We start from the raw sequence: 20,015 nt of genomic DNA on the forward strand, positions 1-20,015 counted from the left end.
AGGGGAATAAGGGAAAAAATTTCGCTCTCCTCTCTCTGTCCTCAGCACTTATACATCTTTCAGAATACATGATCACATGGTTAAAAGTTCATCACAAATTTACACATAAATTTAAATCATAAATTGAATAAGTTTACAGCAGTGAATGTTTACATGCATATCCATTAGGAGTATTTATCTGGCTAAACATTCATCACCTGTCACAGCTTCACAGGTTCATCATGAGTTAAAAACCATATAACTAAGTTAGTGAAGTTTTGTCTAGATAAACCCAGTCAATATTTTATCTTCTGTCCCAGCACCTACAATAAATCATTAGTTCCCTTTTTATGACCTTTGGTTAATGATTTTACAATCTTTTGGAATGTGCTCTGAGTAGTAGGAAGTATGGTTACTATCTAGAAGCAATTAACTGGTGACACATGGGAGACTGGCAGAGCTCTCACTGAAGTTTTAACTATCAGAAAGAACCTAATAGCAGTCCCACTATAAAAGATCTTAATAAATACTGATATAATTTTAGGAATTCTTATAGAATCAGTGTTAAAAATTAAGAAGTCATCTATTTATCTATATAGCATCACCACAAGACAGTTCATCTTCATAGATCTGCAGAGATCTGCTCCAAAGAGTGGGCTAATACTTAGTGATTGTCACATGTTTAATAACAGAAAAAGCATATTAATAGCAGGAATCTTTTCTAAAATGATTTTCTACTTGCCTATGGAAGCAAATCTGCGCCGGGCGGTGGTGGCGCACGCCTTTAATCCCAGCACTTGGGAGGCAGAGGCAGGCGGATTTCTGAGTTCGAGGCCAGCCTGGTCTACAGAGTGAGTTCCAGGATAGCCAGGACTACACAGAGAAACCCTGTCTTGAAAAACCAAAAAAAAAAAAAAAAAAAGGAAGCAAATCTGCCATGAATTATTATAATAATCCAAGGCAGGCAGACCATCTCAGGAAGATCACATGCTAGTTAAAAGCTTGTTAGCTCCTGACACTAACCTAACACTAACCCCTAACCATCCACACACCCTAACCCTTCAACCCTGACTGTAACTGTAACCCCTAATCCCCCCAAACATAACCTATCCCTAAGCTCAGCCTCAGCCCTAAAAGTCTAACCCTAATCCTTAACTTTATAATACTAACCATAACCACAACCACCTTAAACCCTAATCTTCTAACTCAAACAGTTTGATTACAATAAACTCTTGGCATTTACTTTGATCAGGTGTTTGAATTGTTATGGATCTATGCAGATTTCAAAACACAAAGACTTTACCACACTGAGCACATTCATAAGTTTTTCTCCAGTAAGAGTTCTTTTGTACATTCAGAGATAACGGCGAAGGGTAAAGGCTGTACATTGCTTCCACTTACAGGGTTTCAGTGAATGAAAGTATGAATAATTTTGTTATAATGAGGACTACAGAAATGTGCAAAGGCTTCGCCATATTCAATACATTCATAGGGTTTCTCTCCAGTATATCTTTTATGCCTTTTGTCTTAATTTGGGTTTTACTGATGTGAAAAGGTACCATGACCAAGGCAACTCTTATAAAGGACAACCTTTAATTGGTGGGTGGTATACAGATTCAGTCTATTATCATCAAGATGAAAAGAATGGCAGTGTCCAAGCAAACATGGTGCTGGAAGAGCCAAGAGTTCTACATCTTGGTCAGAAGGCAGCCAGGAAAAGACTCTTCTGTCTTCTGGGTGGAGCTTAAGCACAGGATCTCAAAGCCCAACCCCACAGTGACAAACTTCCTTAAAGAAGGCCATACCTCCTAATAGTGCCACTTACTATGGGTCAAGCATATTCAAACCACATCTTTGAAGATCATTCTGACCTGTAAAGGCTTTACCATATTGGTTACATTCAGAGTTACTCTCTGATATGTACTTTTTTATGTACTTGGAGGTGACTTTATTGTGAATAGCCTTTACCACATTGACTACATTTGTAGGGTTTCTCTCCAGAATGAATTCTTTCATGATATTGAAGTTGACCATGAGAGGCAAAGAATTTACTACGTTGCCTTCATTCATAAGGTTTCCCTCCATTATGTGTTGTTGTATGTATTTGGAGCTTAGTGTTAAATGCAAAGGTTTTACCACATTCATTACATTTGTAAGGTTTCTCTCCAGTGTGAATTCTTTCATGTCTTTTAAGAACATTCTGACCTGCAAAGGCTTTACCACATTGATTGCATTCATACGGTTTCTCTCCAGTGTGTGTTCTTTTATGTACTTGGAGATAACCAGGATATGCATAGGCTTTATTACATTGATTACATTCATAGGGTTTCTCTCCAGTATGTGTTCTTTTATGTGCTTGGAGATAACCAGACTGTGCAAAGGCTTTACCACACTGACCACATTCATAGGGTTTTTCTCCAGTATGTGTTCTTTTATGTACTTGGAGAGAACCAGGATATGCAAAGGCTTTACCACATTGACTACATTCATAGGGTTTCTCTCCAGTATGTGTTCTTTTATGTATTTGAAGATGACCATGATATTTAAAGGCTTTACCACATTGATTACATTCATACGGTTTCTCTCCAGTATGTGTTCTTTTATGTGCTTGGAGATAACCAGGACATGCAAAGGCTTTACCACATTGATTACATTCATAGGGTTTCTCTCCAGTATGTGTTCTTTTATGTACTTGGAGATAACCAGCCTGTGCAAAGGCTTTACCACATTGATTACATTCATAGGGTTTCTCTCCAGTATGTATTCTTTTATGTACTTGGAGATAACCAGGATATGCAAAGGCTTTACCACATTGATTACATTCATAGGGTTTCTCTCCAGTATGTGCCCTTTTATGTATTTGAAGATGAACAGGATATGCAAAGGCTTTACCACATTGATTACATTCATAGGGTTTCTCTCCAGTATGTGCCCTTTTATGTATTTGAAGATGATCATGATATGCAAAGGCTTTACCACATTGATTACATTCATAGGGTTTCTCTCCAGTATGTGTTCTTTTATGTGTTTGAAGATGACCAGGACTTACAAAGGCTTTGCCACACTGATCACATTCATAGGGTTTCTCTCCAGTATGTGTTCTTTTATGTGTTTGAAGATGACCAGAGCGTACAAAGGCTTTGCCACATTGATTACATTCATAGGGTTTCTCTCCAGTGTGTGTTCTTTTATGTACTTGGAGATAACTACGACATGCAAAGGCTTTACCACATTGATTACATTTGTAAGTTTTCTCTCCAATATGTGTTATTTTATGCCTCTGGAGACAACTGTGTCGTGTAAAGGCTTTACCACATTGATTACATTTATAGGGTTTCTCCCCAGTATGAATTCTTTCATGATATCGAAGTTGAACATGAAAGGCAAAGGATTTACTACATTGCTTACATTCATAGGGTTTCACTCCAGTATGCGTTGCTTTATGTACTCGGAGATTAGTGTTAAATGCAAAGGCTTTACCACATTCATTACATTTGTAAGGTTTCTCTCCGGTATGAATTCTTTTATGTCTTTGAAGATGAACAGGATTTGCAAAGGCTTTGCCACATTGATTACATTCATAGGGTTTCTCTCCAGTATGTATTCTTTTATGTACTTGGAGATAACCATGATATGCAAAGGCTTTACCACATTGATTACATTTGTTAGTTTTCTCTCCAGTATGTGTTATTTTATGCATTTGTAGATGACTGTGTTGTGCAAAGGCTTTACCACATTGATTGCACTTATAGGGTTTCTCTCCAGTATGTACTATATTATACATTTGGAGGCTACTGTGATGTGCTAAAGATTCACCATATTGAATACCTTCATAGGGTTTCTCTCCAGTATGAATTCTTTCATACCTTTGAGGATAACTGTGACATGCAAAGGCTTTACCACACTGAGAATATTCAGAGGGTATCTCTCCGGTAGGACTTCTTTCATGCCTGCAAAGATAAGTGGTACATGTGAAGTTTTACCACATTCTATATACCAATGAATCTTTTTATCTGTAGGAATTAATTTTACAATTTGGTCTAATTGTTAAGAGGAATCACATCTTAAGGTTTTATCACTTTGTTTACAATCATGGTTTTCCCTTCAGTATGGGTTCTTTTGCATCTTTGAGAATACCTGTAATGGTAAGAGTATTACTACACGGCTCACATTTGTAGCATCCTTTTTTTCTGAGATTTTTTTTTCACATATTTGAAGAGAAATGGAGGGGCTCAAAGCTTTACCACACTGAGCGTGTTCATAAATTTTCCTATATTGTGAAATATACTACATTTGCATACTACATTAGCAAAGTAAACCATGACAAACAGAAAAGAATTTCCACATTCCTAGTACTCATAGGGATTTTCTGCAGTGTGAGTTTATGGATATATTCCTAGTATGTGAATGAAATGAGACTAAATAGATTGGCAGTTCTACAGAGTAGCTGCAATGTGGCTATGATTCAAATGGTAATATCTGTTAAGGCATTGTTTCCTTGTCTTCATTCTTAGAGGAATGCCTTGCAAACACAAATCAGACACCTGACATTGAAGTATATGGATTTGTGAGAATTTAATAATCATCAATACACTTAAATGTTTTTTTTTTTTTTTTACACTGTTGCTTTTCTTTAAAACTTCCAGGACACATTAACATTTCTTCAGAGGTATATTCATAGCAACTTGCACATGAAAATTACCTTCCATGTCTTCTGGAACTTTGACACTGTTCTTCAATATTACGGTCTTTCCAATTGTAGCCTAAAATATAGTACCAGAAAATGTATAAATATATTATTGGAAATTAGGCAAAATTTAAGTTACTATCCTTAGTGAACTTGATTTATTCACCTCATTCTTTCTTATTCTCAACTGAAATTACAGAAAAGCATCAGTAACAAAGAAAGAGTTGTTCCCTTATTTTAAAAAGTGAAAGAAAATCTACAATCTTACCTATAGTAATGAGGTTCTTGTAGGTCTCCAGCATCACATCTTTGTAGAGATTCTTCTGTGAAGGATTCAGCAAAATCCATTCTTCTTGAGTGAAGTTCACATCCACATCATCATAGGTCACTACATCCTAAAATATCCCATACATGTGTACAACAGAAACCATGATACTGACATCACTGTAAATGTATGATTCAATGACAACGTATTTGTATAATTCTGATGCTTCCCCCACTTATTTCTTGACCCAGAAGTTCTAATGTAATTACCAAGTCATTTTAGAAGGAAACTGAATAAGGTTCACCTCTGTAATTTCTTTGCTCTTTGAATAAGATATAGCCTTGCAAGAGAAATGCTAATTAACAGAGGAGGGGGCAAACAATGCGGAGCATACATCAGAGAAATTGTATGAACAATTACTAACTGCAAAAAATAATGGGCAAGCTGAATGTATTGCCTCATGCATGCCTTTAATCCCAGCATTCAGGAGGCAGAGACAGGGGTATCTCACTGAGTTTCATGCCAGCCTGGTCTATGTAGGAGAGCCAGAAGTACATATTAAGACCCTGTCTCCCCTGTAAAAATCAATCAAACAAGTAAGAAAGACAGAAAGAACTCAGAGGTTTTTACTGAAGTTCCTACAAAGAATTCCATTCACTCCAGCTCTGTATTCATCTTCCAGAATCCTGAAGTGCCCCAGTTTAAACTGTAACAGTAATGAGATCTTACCAAAAGGGGGTGGATCTTTAAACCATTACAAACGGACAGATGAAAATTTTGGCGATGTAAATTTTGATCCTAAATAAGCAACATAGGGCAGTGAAGAGGTCTTGCTGGTCTTGCAAATAATTAGGCTCAATCGCCAGTACTTACAAGGGAGCTTCACAACTCTCCATTACTCCAAGTTCAGAAATTCTGAAGCCATCTTCTGACTCTTATGGGGACACATGGCATACATGGGCATACATGATGTGCACGTTCACGCACACAGGCAAAATACTCAAAATCAAAATCAACACAACAAGTAGGAAGAATGGTATGCACTTGCAATCCAGTGACTCAGAAAGCTCAGGCAATGTTAATATCATGAATACATGCCATCCTGAGAAATAGAATATTCTCTCTCCTAGATTTCAAAATTCATAATGTGGATGTAGATCAACACAACAGCATATACTTGTACCAAAACCCACAGGCCCATCAGCCAATAATATAAAAATAAACAAACAAGAAACAAAGAAAAAGCCAGGCATGTTGACCCATATTTAATTCCAGCACTCTGGAGCCAGAGTCAGGTGGACCTTTAAGTTTAAGGTTTGCAGGTTCTACACACCTACTTTCAGGACAGCTGGGGCTACATAGAGAAACTTTGCCTCAAAAACAAAAACAACAAAGTTAAAATTATTAAAACACCAGGCTTGCAAAATAGTTTAGCACTGAATAACAATTGCTTCAACTGCATCTCATGTGATTTAGGGATATGGTCTATGAATGGCGAAGGCAAGACAACATGAGAATAAAGCTGACCAATCAGGTTCAACCACAACTCAGTAGACGCACACAACCAGGAAATGGGTTGAGACTATAGACACTCAAATCTCATCCCCAATAAAGAATTTAGAAAGGTTTCTCCTACAAAAGCTTTTGTTGAGAGGACTGAATTGGCCAGAGCCAGGCTATCTCCCTGACAGGCTGCAAACTGACAGTTTGGGAGACTAGGCCCAAGTTTCTGTTTCCCAGAACTGGAAAAGTCCAAAACAAGTCAATTCCAGGAAAACCACCTCTCACTTAATCAACAGCTACCAGGAGCTGCCCTTACCACCAGGCCTGAGCCAAGCCTGAGCCAAGAATAGTTAATCAGTTAATGGTTCCAGAAAATCCCCTAAATTCCCCCAGAACCTTGACCAATCCCAAAGACAATCATACCCCCTGAAAAATGAGCCAATCAGGATAAAGGTCACCTACTCCTCTCTGGAATTCCCCTAATTGGGTTTAAATTGAGCTTGCAAAACTCACATGTCTGTCTCCATCCCAGTAAAAGGTAGGCTCCTGCATGAGAGAATTCTGCAGAATAAAATGCTCTTTGTTTTTGCATACTATTTGAGTCTGGGGATTTTTCTTCAATGATTCTTGGACCCTAACATTATAAGCTCCCCCAAAGAAAGCCACAAAGGAGAGACAAGTGTTCAAAGACATCATCCTATCTGGGAGATTTTTGACTCAATCGACTATATTCTTCTGACCCTGGTCACTATAGGCTTGTGGTCATCCATGATGAAAATGCATTTAGTTTAACTTCAATGATTCTAACAGTCTGCAGCAACCCATACACTGTTCAAATGTCCAAAGTCTCTTCTGACACTCTTGATTGCCACATCTTATAAAATCAGAAAGCAAGTTATATCTTTCCAACATACAAAGGCACAGAATACCCCTTCCCATTCCAACAGAGAGGAATGTATACATAGTGAGGGAAGATTGGACTGAAGCAAGAAACCCAGCAGGGCATACACCAAATCCTGTAGCTCTGTCTCAGGCACATGGGGCCTCAGTTTCAGAGGCTTAAGATGGTCCTATTCCTGCAACTTCTCAGACGTCTCTCAATTTGGTTACTTGCACAACCTATATGCAGCTCTCCGTGGCAGATTTCTCATAGCTTAGGTATCTCAACATCTTGTGGTCTCAAAGCAACTCAGGCTTCATGCTCACAGGTTCATGCAATGCACTCTCACAATCTCCTCCCTCACTGGGCCTCTGACTGCCAAACATAGACGGCTGAAACAGTGCTGAACTGAATGAAACCACAGGGTTAGAATCTGTGACCTTAAATATTGCATCTTTCTTGTTTCCAGAACTTGGGTCATCCTGCAAGATCTGGATTCTAAATTGGGATGGACCCTGCCACCCTTGGACCACAGTTGTAGCAAGTTTTGTACAAAGTTCCTTCCTGGGTCTAGGAATCACTTTGCCTACTCCTTCCATTAGTTGAAGACTTGTCTCCCTTAGGACACCTTCTTAGGCTTCCAATACTGAGCAAGGACCTTCTCTTTAGTGGTGATAATCTCTTTGAAAATTCATACCTCTGTCTCAGCATCTGGCTGCCATCTGAAAATACCCAGTGTTGTTTTTCTCTGCAAACCTTACATTTAGTTCTGCCCCACTTGGTTTTTTTTCCACTATAGTCCTGAATAGGTTTCCAGTAATAATCATCCAACAGATTCAGTATTCCATCTAAGAATACAGCCAATTATTTTTTAATTCTGCCTTACTCAATTTCTCAGGGCATGAGTACAGTAAGAAAGACTTGGGGTCAAAATACCACACAAATGACCTCTAGCTAAATTTTTCATGGAGTCTATTCTCAACTGAAATCCTATGACGTCAACTTCTGTCTGCATTACTGGCACTAATCGGATCTTCCATGTGCTACAAGAACAGCTGATTAAGCTCCGAGCACAGCTTTCTATGCTGTTTGCCGTCCCAAGTCCTGATAGTCCCCACATTCCTCCAAAAGAGAACAAACATTTCCAGGTTCTGTCCAGCAACAAAATCACTTTTTGGTGTTTGTTGGTTTGCTTGTTTGCTTGTTTTGTTCTAACTTGTTACTCTGCTGCTGTGATTGAATCCTCTAACCAGGCTCTAACAGGTTCACTTGTTGATCACGGTCCAACATTTTGGGATCTTAGGATAGAAACTCAACCTTCAAGAAAATACGGCAAAAACCATGGATAAACATTGTTCCCTGCCTTGCCCTCTTGCTTGGTCACTGCCTCGTGCTCAGCTAGCTCTCTCATCCAGCCCAGGCCCACGTGCTTAGGGATCCTGCCACCCTCCGTGGAAGAGCCTTCCCACATCAATCATCACAATCCTCACTGACGCAGCAACCAGCCATTTTGATGAGGGGATGCCCTCAAGTGAGGCTCCCTCAGATGACCAAAGGCTCTAAAATGTTGACAACTGAAGCTACTTAGGACACATAGACAATAATATCCAGGAAAGTTTTAAAAACCTAAATCAAATGTGTTAACCATATCAATCACTTAAGAAGCAAAAACTCAAAAATTGATAATTGCAACTGGAAAACACAGGTTTACCAAGAAATGAGGAGACGCAGGCCTTCAGGATCAAGAAAAGGATACTAAAACTGTTTCCCAAACTATCAAAAACTCAAGAAACTCATAACATAGCAAAATTTCAGGAGAAAAAAAAGGTCTATCATTTTCCAGAGAAAAAATATAATTAGATTATAATGAATAAAATCACACAACATAGATGGTACCACAAACAAAAGGAGACAGAAAGACAGACATATAAGTCTCTTAAACATGGGGCTGGAGAGATGGCTCAGAGGTTAAGAGCACTGCCTGCCCTTCCAGAGGTCCTGAGTTCAATTCCCAGCAACCACATGGTGGCTCACAACCATCTGTAATGGGGTCCAATGCCCTATTCTGGCATGTCTAAAAGAGCGACAGTGTACTCATAGACATAAAATAAATAAATAAATAGATCTTTTTTTAAAGTCTCTTAAACATGAACAAGACTAATAAAGAATTAAAGAAATTACACGCCAACACTCATCCTGTACACTCTGTTTTTGTTCTTTGCCAATAATAGAAAGTGAATTAGAAGTGGCAAAAACCCAGTCAACTGGACATAAAGGCATTCCCCTAAGGAATGGGGAAAGATCTTTTTAACCAAATCCACATCTTATAGAGGCCTAATATACAAAATATATAAAGACCTCAAGAAACTACACTTTGCAAAGCAAAAAAATTTCAATTAAAAAATGGAGTATATATCTAAACAGAGAATTCTCAACAGCAGAATCTCAAATAGCCAAGACTTAAAGAAATTGTCATCATCTTAGCCATCAGGGTGTTGGGGGCCGACTTTTAGCAGAAAGCGGCTATCAGCTTTGCAGCCATCTTGAGCCATATACCCTGACATGAGACTTGAATTACAATAGCCTACAACAGCTGAGAACACTCCGATAATCTTGGTTTAGATACCTTGAGATTAAAGGCGCATGAGATTAAAGGTGTGTGAGATTAAAGGTGTGTGACTTAAGAGTATGATTTAGAAGTATAGAGATCAGAGTTAGAGACAAGACCTAAGGGCATGATTAAAGGTGTAACTTAGAGGCGTGGCTTAGAATCAGACTATAGAAGACAGAACCAGACATCAGACGAGAGAGAGAGAGATTCATACACATCAGACATTAGGTAGAATCTGTCCTCACCCTCGCTCTTGCTGAACCCCGACCCGCAGACCAGAGCAGCAGCTTGGGCCGGGATACAGTGGCCGCCCAAACATGGGTCGGCCCAGGCCTCAACATTTTGCTCAGGCCGAGACATTTTTTGGCCACCCCAACGTGGGACTAGTGTGGTCCCCAACATTATTTTGGTGCCCGAACGTGGGGCAGCAAGAACGAGAGATGCAGTGACGGACTTTACTGGAAGAAGGATCTGTTGATTATCGCAGGAATCTGCTGCCTTGAGAAAGGTAAGGAAATGGGACAAGAAATTAGTCAACCTGAATCCAACTCTCTGTTTTGGTTTGCTTCAAGAAAGGTAATGAAAATGGGACAAGAAATTAGTCAGCCTGAATTCAACTCTCTGTTTTGGTTTTATTATTTGCTGCTCACATGTGTTAATTTTCTGCTTTTGTTCTTGAATGCTGTCCTTTTTGTTCAAAATAAAAGGAAGGGTAAGTTAGAATCCAAAATACAACCAAAAGTTGATGACAATTTGTCAGAGCCAGATTGTGCTGACCAAGAGAAAGAGGAAGTCAAACTTTATGACGCTGAAATGCCCCCTCCCTATGCACCTCCACCTCCAAGTGCTCCCCCCAATGGAGATGGTGGTTATAGATCCCATAAGGGAATTACAGGAAAAAATATCTGTTCTTAAACAACAAATAGAGCTAGAAAAAGAGTATCAGGACTTAATTAATCAGCTACAAAAATTAAAGGCAGGAAAGATGTCTCAAGAGGTAAACTGTGAAAACCCCCTGGCTCCTTGCATTCCTCAACCAGGAATCCAAAGGCAGTCCCTATCACCTAGCTTAAGATTAGCCACAGATCAGCCAGAGGAGGGAAAGGCTGAGGCTTTCCCTGTATCCGAGACTAGAGACAATCAAGGAGTTGCTTGGAGACATCACACAGGTTTTAATTTTCAAATTATTAAGGAATTAAAAAATGCAGTATCTCAATACGGTGCCACTGCTCCTTTTACTCTTGCAATTTTAGACTCTGCCACAGAGAAGTGGCTAACTCCTAGTGATTGGAATACGTTAGCGAGAGCAGTTCTTAGTGGTGGAGATTATTTAATTTGGAAATCAGAGTATCATGAGAATTGCAAAGAAACAGCTAGGAGAAACATTCAGGCAGGCAATGGTTGGTCCTTTGATGCCTTAGTAGGAGAAGGGCAATTTGCTTCTAGTGATAACCAGATGCAATATGACCCAGGTTTATTTGCTCAAATTCAAAATGCAGCCATGAAGGCTTGGCGTAAACTTCCGGTAAAGGGAGACCCTGGTGCATCTTTAACAACAGTCAGGCAAGGACCTGATGAGCGATTTTCTGACTTTGTTCATCAATTAATGACAACAGCAGGAAGGATTTTTGGTAATGCAGAGGCAGGTGTAGACTATGTGAAACAACTTGCATATGAAAATGCTAATCCTGCCTGCCAAGCAGCCATTAGACCTTATAGGAAAAAGAAAGACCTTACGGGGTATATCAGACTCTGTTCTGACATAGGTCCTTCTTACCAACAGGGCTTAGCTATGGCGGTTGCCATGCAAGGAAAATCAGTAAGAGATTTTTTGGCAAGTAAAGACAGAAAGGCATGTTTTAAATGTGGTAAGCCTGGACACTTTGCAAGAGATTGCAAAGTAGAAAATGAGTTAAGCCAGAGACAGCCCAGAAAACAGCCTGGGCTCTGCCCAATTTGCAAACGTGGAAGGCATTGGGCTAGTGATTGTAGGTCTAAACAAGACGCACAAGGTAATACCCTTTCCCATAATCAGGGAAATGGCAACAGGGGCCAGCTCAAGGCCCCGAACCGACGCAAGCCAAAACAGGCTTATGGAGCAGTCAGTGTCCTACCAGCAAACACCAATCCCTTTCTGAACTTAGTCGAGCAACACCAGGAAGCGCAGGACTAGACCTCAGTTCTGCCACCCACACAGTATTAACCCCAGAAATGGGACCTCAGGCCTTACCCACTGGAGTGTTTGGACCGCTCTATCCAAATGTGTTTGGCCTGATAGTGGGAAGAAGCAGTGCTACTATGCAGGGACTACAAATTTTTCCTGGAGTTATAGACAATGATTATCAGGGTGAGATTAAAGTAATGGCACAGGCAATTCAAAACATAGTCACCATTTCTACAGGAAAGAGGATAGCTCAACTATTGTTACTTCCATTGAACCCTACTAATCACAAATATAAGAATCCTAAAAGAGGGGATCAAGGTTTTTGTTCCTCTGATGCATACTGGGTACAGCCTATAGTTAAACAAAAACCTATGATAACAATTTGGCTAGATGGAAAGGCATTTCAAGGCTTGGTTGACACAGGAGCTGATGTGACTATCCTAAAACAAAGTGATTGGCCTGCTACCTGGCCTCTGACCCCAACCTTAACCAATTTAAGGGGTATTGGCCAAAGTCAAAATCCACTACAAAGCTCTAAGGTGCTAACGTGGAAAGATAAAGAAGGAAATACAGGAAATATACAACCCTATGTCATCTCAGGCCTTCCCATTAATCTCTGGGGCAGAGATCTGTTATCCCAGTTGGGATTGATTATGTGCAGCCCTAATAAAATAATCATGGCTGAAATGGTAAACTCTGAGCCTTCCCCAGGCAAAGGATTAGGAAAAGGTGAATATGGAATTATTCACCCTACTGAGGTTTATGGTAACAATGAAAGAAGAGGCTTGGGGTATTTTTGATGGGGGCTACTGATTCAGCTGCACCCCTAGGACGTTGTGCGGATCCCATCACCTGGAAAGGAGACTCGCCCATCTGGGTGGATCAGTGGTCCCTAACCACCGAAAAATTACAAGCTGCCCAGTTGCTAGTGCAGGAGCAATTACAGGCAGGACATTTAGAAGAGAGTAACTCTCCCTGGAACACCCCAATATTTGTCATTAGGAAAAAGTCAGGAAAGTAGAGATTGTTGCAAGACTTGAGGGCTGTTAATGCAACCATGATTAAAATGGGAGCCTTACAACCTGGGCTGCCCACACCGGTGGCCATACCTTTAGGTTATTATAAAATAGTTATAGATTTAAAAGACTGTTTTTTTACTATCCCCTTGCATCCTAATGATAGAAAACGTTTTGCTTTCAGTGTTCCCTCTATAAACTTTAGGGAACCTATGAAAAGATATCAGTGGAAGGTCTTGCCTCAGGGTATGGCTAACAGTCCTACCTTGTGCCAAAAGTTTGTGGCTTCTACACTTTACAAAGCAAAAAAAATTTTAATTAAAAAATGGAGTATATATCTAAACAGAGAATTCTCAACAGCAGAATCTCAAATAGCCAAGACTTAAAGAAATTGTCACCATCTTAGCCATCAGGGAAATGCAAATCAAAACTACTTTGAGAATCTATCTTACATGTGTCAGAATGGCTAAGATCAATAATACAAGTGACAGCTCATGCTGGCAAGGATATAGAGAAAATGGAACAACACCCCCACACACACTGCTTGTGAGGTGCAAACTAATACAGCCACTATGGCTGTATCAGTATTTCCTCATAATCGTGTTTCCTCAGAACACTGAGAATCCATCTACCTCAAAACCCAGCTATACTGCTCTTGGGCTCTTGGACATCTATCCAAAAGGTGCTTCATCCTAATACCACAAGGACATTTTCTCAACTATGTTCATAGCATATTTATTCATACTAGCCAGAAACTGGAAACAACCTAGAGGTACCTTAACTGAAGAATGGATACACAAAATATGCAGTACATTGTCACAGTGGAGTATCACTCAGCTGGTTTTTTTTTTTTATGCCATCATGAATTTACAGGCAAGTGAATGCAACTATAAAAAAAAAAAATCACCCTAAGTAAGATAACCCACACCCAGAATGATAAACATGGTATGCATTCACTTATACGTGGATATTATCTGTTAGGTAAATAATAATTAAGGTATACCCCACAAACACAGAGAGGTTAGGTAAAGAGGAGGGCTATAGGGAGAAAGCATGGGGAAATAGAATAGTTTGTGAGTAGAGTGGGGTTTGATGGGAACAGGAATGGGAGGGATTAGTTGGGAGTTGGGGCTGGGATGAAGGGAGAAAGTACAGTGCAGGGAGAAACAGCTGGAATTAGAGGACATTTGGGAATTAGTGTAGAAACCCAATACAATGGTAACTTCCTGGAATATATGAGGGTGACCCTAATGACAGCTTCTAATAATGGAGGGTATGGAGTCTGAACTGACCATCCTTTGTAACCAGCCAGGGCTTCAGTGTTGGGACTGGGTTACATTTGATTGACTTGTTGGCCAAGGAGGTCCCTGGGAGATCCTTAAACAATCCTTGCTGATGCTACGACAAACTTTGCTTTCAGAAAACTGACAGCAGGACCCCATCAATGAGGTCAAATTCCACACAGTTCACTGAATGTAGAGGGCAATCGAATGCAGACTGAAGCCCTCACCCCTATGTTCTAGTCTCTTTGAGGAGAGAAGGTACTCTACAGGCTACAGAAAGAGAAACCTGGACCCCACCAAACACACACACACACACACACACACACACACACACCTACAATTGGTCCTTCCTGCAAGATGTGCTGGGGCATGATGGTAAAAAATTTGAGAGGCCAGCCAATGTTTGGTTTAACTTGAGGCCCAGGACATGAAGGGGATTCATGACTAACACTGTCTGGATTTCCAGGAGCCCTACAGAGACTTAAATGGCAAACATGGAGCCAGCATAGGTCTGTGCCAGGTCCTCTGCTGATATGTTATGGCTGTCAGCTTGGTGTTTTTGTGGGACTCCTAACAGTGGGAGCAGGTATATCTCTGATTCTTTTCTTTGATCCTGAGACTCTTTTCCTCCTATCAGGTTGCATTGTCCAGCCTCAATATAAAGGCTTTCAGCTTGTCTTTTTCTATTTTGTTTTGTCCTATTTGGCTGTCCTCTCCTGGAGGTCTGCTCCTTTCTGAACAGGAAATGAGGCAGGGGTTGGATAGGATAGGAGGGGAGGGGAGGGGAGGGGAGGGGAGGGGAGGGGAGGGGAGGGGAGAGGTGGGGATAGCTGGAAGGAGTTTAAGAGGGGAAACAGTGGTCAGTATATATTGTATGAGAGAAGAATCTATCTTCAATCAAAACATTAATTCAATATTACTTAAATCTAAATACAAAGAAGAAGGCAAGTGATAATGTACAAAGAAAAGCAAACTAGTGAACACAGGGACGATATGATTGTGACAGATACAGTTCTCATTCTGTTTTGGTAAATAGTGACCATCACACAATATCATCTTGGAGTCTTACTTCCTCCTTCTGATAATCTAGGCCTAGTCCTGGAAGTTTCTAGCCTCCGTACAGTCTCATCTAGGTCTAAAATGGTTTTGGCATCTGAGACCTAACTACTGAATAAACTCACCCTTTCTTTTTCTTTCTGAACTCTGGTCAGCTCAGCTGTTCTGGCTCAAACTCCTCTTCATGCTAACTGATTCAAACTGGCTTCTTTCACTTCTGACTGAATTGCTCTGCTTGACCTCAAATGAACTCTAGCAATCTGTTCTCATCTTCTGGCTTATTCTCATTCTCTGGGTGTTCTATTTTCACCTGTGTCTAGCTTGTTCTCTCTTTAACCTATCTCTGTAAAACTTTCCAGGTAAAACTGCCTCCTCCTCTCTCCCTCTTTGCTGTTTCCTCTTATGTTGCCTCTTTCCTCTCTGTTCTCTCGAGAGTTGGGCATATCCTATTCTGTCAGATCTTTCTCTGATTCATCACTTTATCAGACACTCAATCAGACACCACTTTTAAACACAGGTGCTTCCTTCTACAACTAACTTTACCTTCATTGTTTGGGATTAAAGGTGTGTACTAAGGGCTGAGTCACACCACAATTAGAAACAGCTTCCCCCACCCCAGTAAATTAGACGGTCTCAGAGTTCACAATGTGATCAAATACCCTGCGACACAGGAGTTCCTGACAAGCTCATCTTGGGCCCTGTCTGTATCTGTGAAATCAGAAGTTTCGCTCTCAGCAATGTGAAATATTGTCATGCAGTTAACAAAGGCAGGTCATTTTCTTGTGTTAGGTTTCATTAGTTTGGAATGTAGAATTACAAAGCTTTCTTCTCATTTCATTCCCAAGGAATACTCTTGCTTCTTTTAAAAACTAATGTTTGAATAAGTATTCAAATAATATAAATAAATATGTAATGTTGTGCAAAATTGCTACATTAATTAAATTATACATAAGCATTAATAAACTGATGTATAAAAATGTTAGGTGTTTAAACACATTCTCCAAAGCAAAAATGAAAGTGTTACCATCTAAGATAGGTTACTTAATGCGGAGAAAATAGATGAGTCAGTTTTCTAAGACTATTATATTACATGTTCATTCAACTGTAATTTATTGTCAGTATTTAAATTCAAACAAAACAGTTAGTCTGTTTCCTAGCCTCATTTTTACTTTTTCATGCAGTATGACTCATCGGCGGAAAGCTCTCATGCCATCCAAGTAAAGCCACTTCCTGCATTTTTATGGTATAGTAGCACATTTGTCTCGATAACAACTCTTGCTACTTAAGCTCGATATTTCATTCCTCTTCTCCACATAATGTCCTAAAAGAACATTAGAAAAAACCCTTTGAAGGAGATTGCTTCAGCTAGATTCTGTGCTGTCTGCCCTGAGTTTTCTATTGCTACCTGCAGTGTAGACAAGACGGCTGCAGCTCTCACATCATCTGACAGTAAGAGTGCACTAAAGATTAAAATGAGCTGGGGGAAAGAAGTGGGTTGACACTGCTTAAGCTGTAGTCACATGCTGCTTTATGACCAATACAGCACTGACTGTGAGAGTCTTTACAATACTTAATCCTTTAACCATTGCTATTGTCTTCCTTCCTTTAGCACAGTGCTCTCCTGAGGCACCCAGCTTGTCCTCAACAAATGAACACTGAGGTGATTCTCATATTCAGGTCACCATGAATATAACCAAAATGGACATGAGAATTCTGGTACTTCTTAAAACTAATTTCAAGCCCGGCAGTGGTGGTGCACACCTTTAATCCCAGCACTTGGGAGGCAGAGGCAGGCAGATTTCTGAGTTCGAGGCCACCCTGGTCTACAGAGTGAGTTCCAGGACAGCCAGGGCTACACAGAGAAACCGTCTTGAAAAACCAAAACCAAAAAAAAAAAAAAAAATTAATTTCCAGTGCATGGAAAATATACTGAGAAGATTGCTGGGATCCATGACAACTCTGTCATTTTTATGAGAACTCAGTAGAATGGGGTTGCTTGGGAGTACGTATTATGACCAAATGTATCAGAATACATGTATTAAATATGTGCAATTTTACACCAACTATAACACAACATGGTTTTATAACTAATTTTAGTTGATAACTGTGGAAATTCCCAAGCGACTGCTATTAGACTTTATGGCTAATACACAATCCCATGTCACATCCAGAATCATTGTTCAATTCTGGACCATGTTTTATTTTCACACTTTTTGTTTTCTCAATTAAGTCATACATAGCGAGATATCATTTATGTGACCCTAACAGTGTATTCTGTGTCACTAAAGTGTATAATAAAGTACTCTTTCTATGGCTTTGTATATTATTTCACACCAGTTTCAGTTTCACACACTTACTGTAGTTTGCTAATTGAATGATTATACAGAATATCTTTTACCCATTTATACAACTGTAAACAACACCAGGAAAGTGATCTTTTCAAAAAGAGGAAGAAAAAAAAAAGGATGTTGAGCATGTTCAATTTGCAGCATGAATTCAAAACAATCTAAAGAAAACTAACAATATATAACAGGAAAGCTGATTCCAAAGCTATGTGCCATGTGGGGGAAAAAAAAACTCATAATTGTCAATAGAATTATGAAGAAATAGTACACATTTTGGCACGATGTGAATTCCGTCCATACTTACCATGAAACTACATCAAAAGGTTTACAACATTTGTGAAAAAAGAATTGGATGCAGAGAAAAAGCCAAGAACACAAGCTCCAAGTTATAGTCAAGTTTTCATCAAAAGACATAAGGAAACTAAGACAGAAAAATGTGTACCTGACCCAATGTTAACTATGAATGCATGTGTATACACATTAAATGAGCAGACTTCCCACAAAAACTCCCACAATTCCCACAAAAATAACTCAAAGTGACCCCTAAACTGTTATATTTCTGACCCTCCAGCCACTACAGATCTCACTTCCAAACAGAAAGACCCCATGCTCTAGAAGTCTCTCTGTATGGAGGTGATGATCAGAGAGGTGGGCTATAGCTCTGTAGCACCTAGTGCCCCCCGTGATCTCACACAAACCCAGCCCCACTGAGCCCACACACAAACAAAGGTTGAAGAAGAATTTAATGTCTGTGTCCTGCCACGTGGATTATATAAAGTACATGATGTGGAATCTGCCCTACCCACCTGCACACCACCATGCACACTTGAGAAACCTCTGCATCTCAGAAATTCCCTTTGTACCCTGGAACTGAATTTCCCTAAATCACACCATCGTGGCAACATCACTGAAGGGTAATCCCCATCGCCTCCTCTCTACCAGTTTCTAAACTATTTGTAAAATTTATCACACAAGACTAAATTTGCAACGCAATGTTCAGAACTTCTAGAAACCAGACCTTCAGTTTTGAAATCTGTCTCCCCACTGCACACCAAAAGCAATGCTTGTGTGTACATGCTGGGCAATGATATTATAAGTAGCACAGCTTCCCATGGCCAGAGCTGATGAGCCTCCTCCTACCCAGGAAATCTACACTCAGGCAGGCTCAGAGGCCAAGGCCCTCTGCTCAGGTCACCACATGTACCAACAGAACCATAGTCTGGTTCACAGTTCATCCCAGTCCAATCAGATTGGACTCTGACAGCTTTAGCTAACCTGCTCTTCCCAGTGGCCACCACAATCACCATGGCCTGGCTTGTGGTCTCCCTCATAGCTCTCTAATGAACTGCATCAGAGGAGAAGATGGAAAGGATCTGCAGGCTGCCTCCCATTGGTGCTCCTCCTGATTGCTACCCTGCCCAGAGTCCCTCATTAGCTTTGACCACCTAGCTGGGCCTCAGGACAGTGCCAGCTCCTCCACTGGAGGATTAGAGATTAAATGATTCAGAGAGCATAGGCCTTCCCAGCTCTGTCCTCCACCCTAGGGGCAGACAGAGCCCTAGTCTGGTATATTTATATATTAGTAGAATCTTCCACTGTCTCAGGACAGCTGTTCATCTTCCAAGGTCAAGAGGGAAGGGGGAGAGTTATTGGTCTTTTAGGGAGGTTAGTTGTGGTTTGTTAGTAGGTGTGGTCAAAGAAGAAACAAAAGGAAATGTCAGGAGCCATTTGCCTGTTTCTAAAAGCAGAGTAAAGGTTTGCCCCTGCTTCTCTGAAGCAGAGAGAGGAAGAGAGAGAGAGAGGGAAGAAGAGGGAGAGAAGAGGGAGAGAGGGAGAGGGAGAGAGAGAGGGAGAGGGAGAGGGAGGAAGAGGGAGAAGTCTGCCTGCCAGGCAGAGTCAAGGTGAGTCAGTATCTGTTGACAGATTTCCCAGCCTGCTGAGCCATGGACCAGTAAGAGAAGGTGCACCTGCCGGGTGGTGGTGGCGCACGCCTTTAATCCCAGCACTTGGGAGGCAGAGGCAGGCGGATTTCTGAGTTCGAGGCCAGCCTGGTCTACAGAGTGAGTTCCAGGACAGCCAGAACTACACAGAGAAACCCTGTCTCGAAAAAAAAAAAACAAAAAACAAAAAACAAAAAAAAAAAAAAAAAAAAGAATACCATCTTGTGCTGGGCAGTGGTGGTGCACACCTTTAATCCCAGCACTTGGGAGGCAGAGGCAATCGGAT

General features: G+C 40.4%; 1 protein-coding gene across 1 annotated transcript in view; it reads right to left on the reverse strand.

The window, feature by feature from the left end:
- The window catches only part of LOC143437525 (uncharacterized), a 65,204-nt gene that overhangs the window by 42,619 nt on the left and 2,570 nt on the right, over positions 1-20,015 (reverse strand). Inside the window, 3 exon segments of the mRNA XM_076922303.1 lie at positions 1,890-3,929; positions 4,682-4,742; positions 4,935-5,061. Of these exon segments, the coding sequence (XP_076778418.1) occupies positions 1,890-3,929; positions 4,682-4,742; positions 4,935-5,061 (2,228 nt within the window).

Source organism: Arvicanthis niloticus, chromosome 24 (assembly GCF_011762505.2).
Source record: "Arvicanthis niloticus isolate mArvNil1 chromosome 24, mArvNil1.pat.X, whole genome shotgun sequence".
Lineage (NCBI taxonomy): Eukaryota > Metazoa > Chordata > Mammalia > Rodentia > Muridae > Arvicanthis > Arvicanthis niloticus.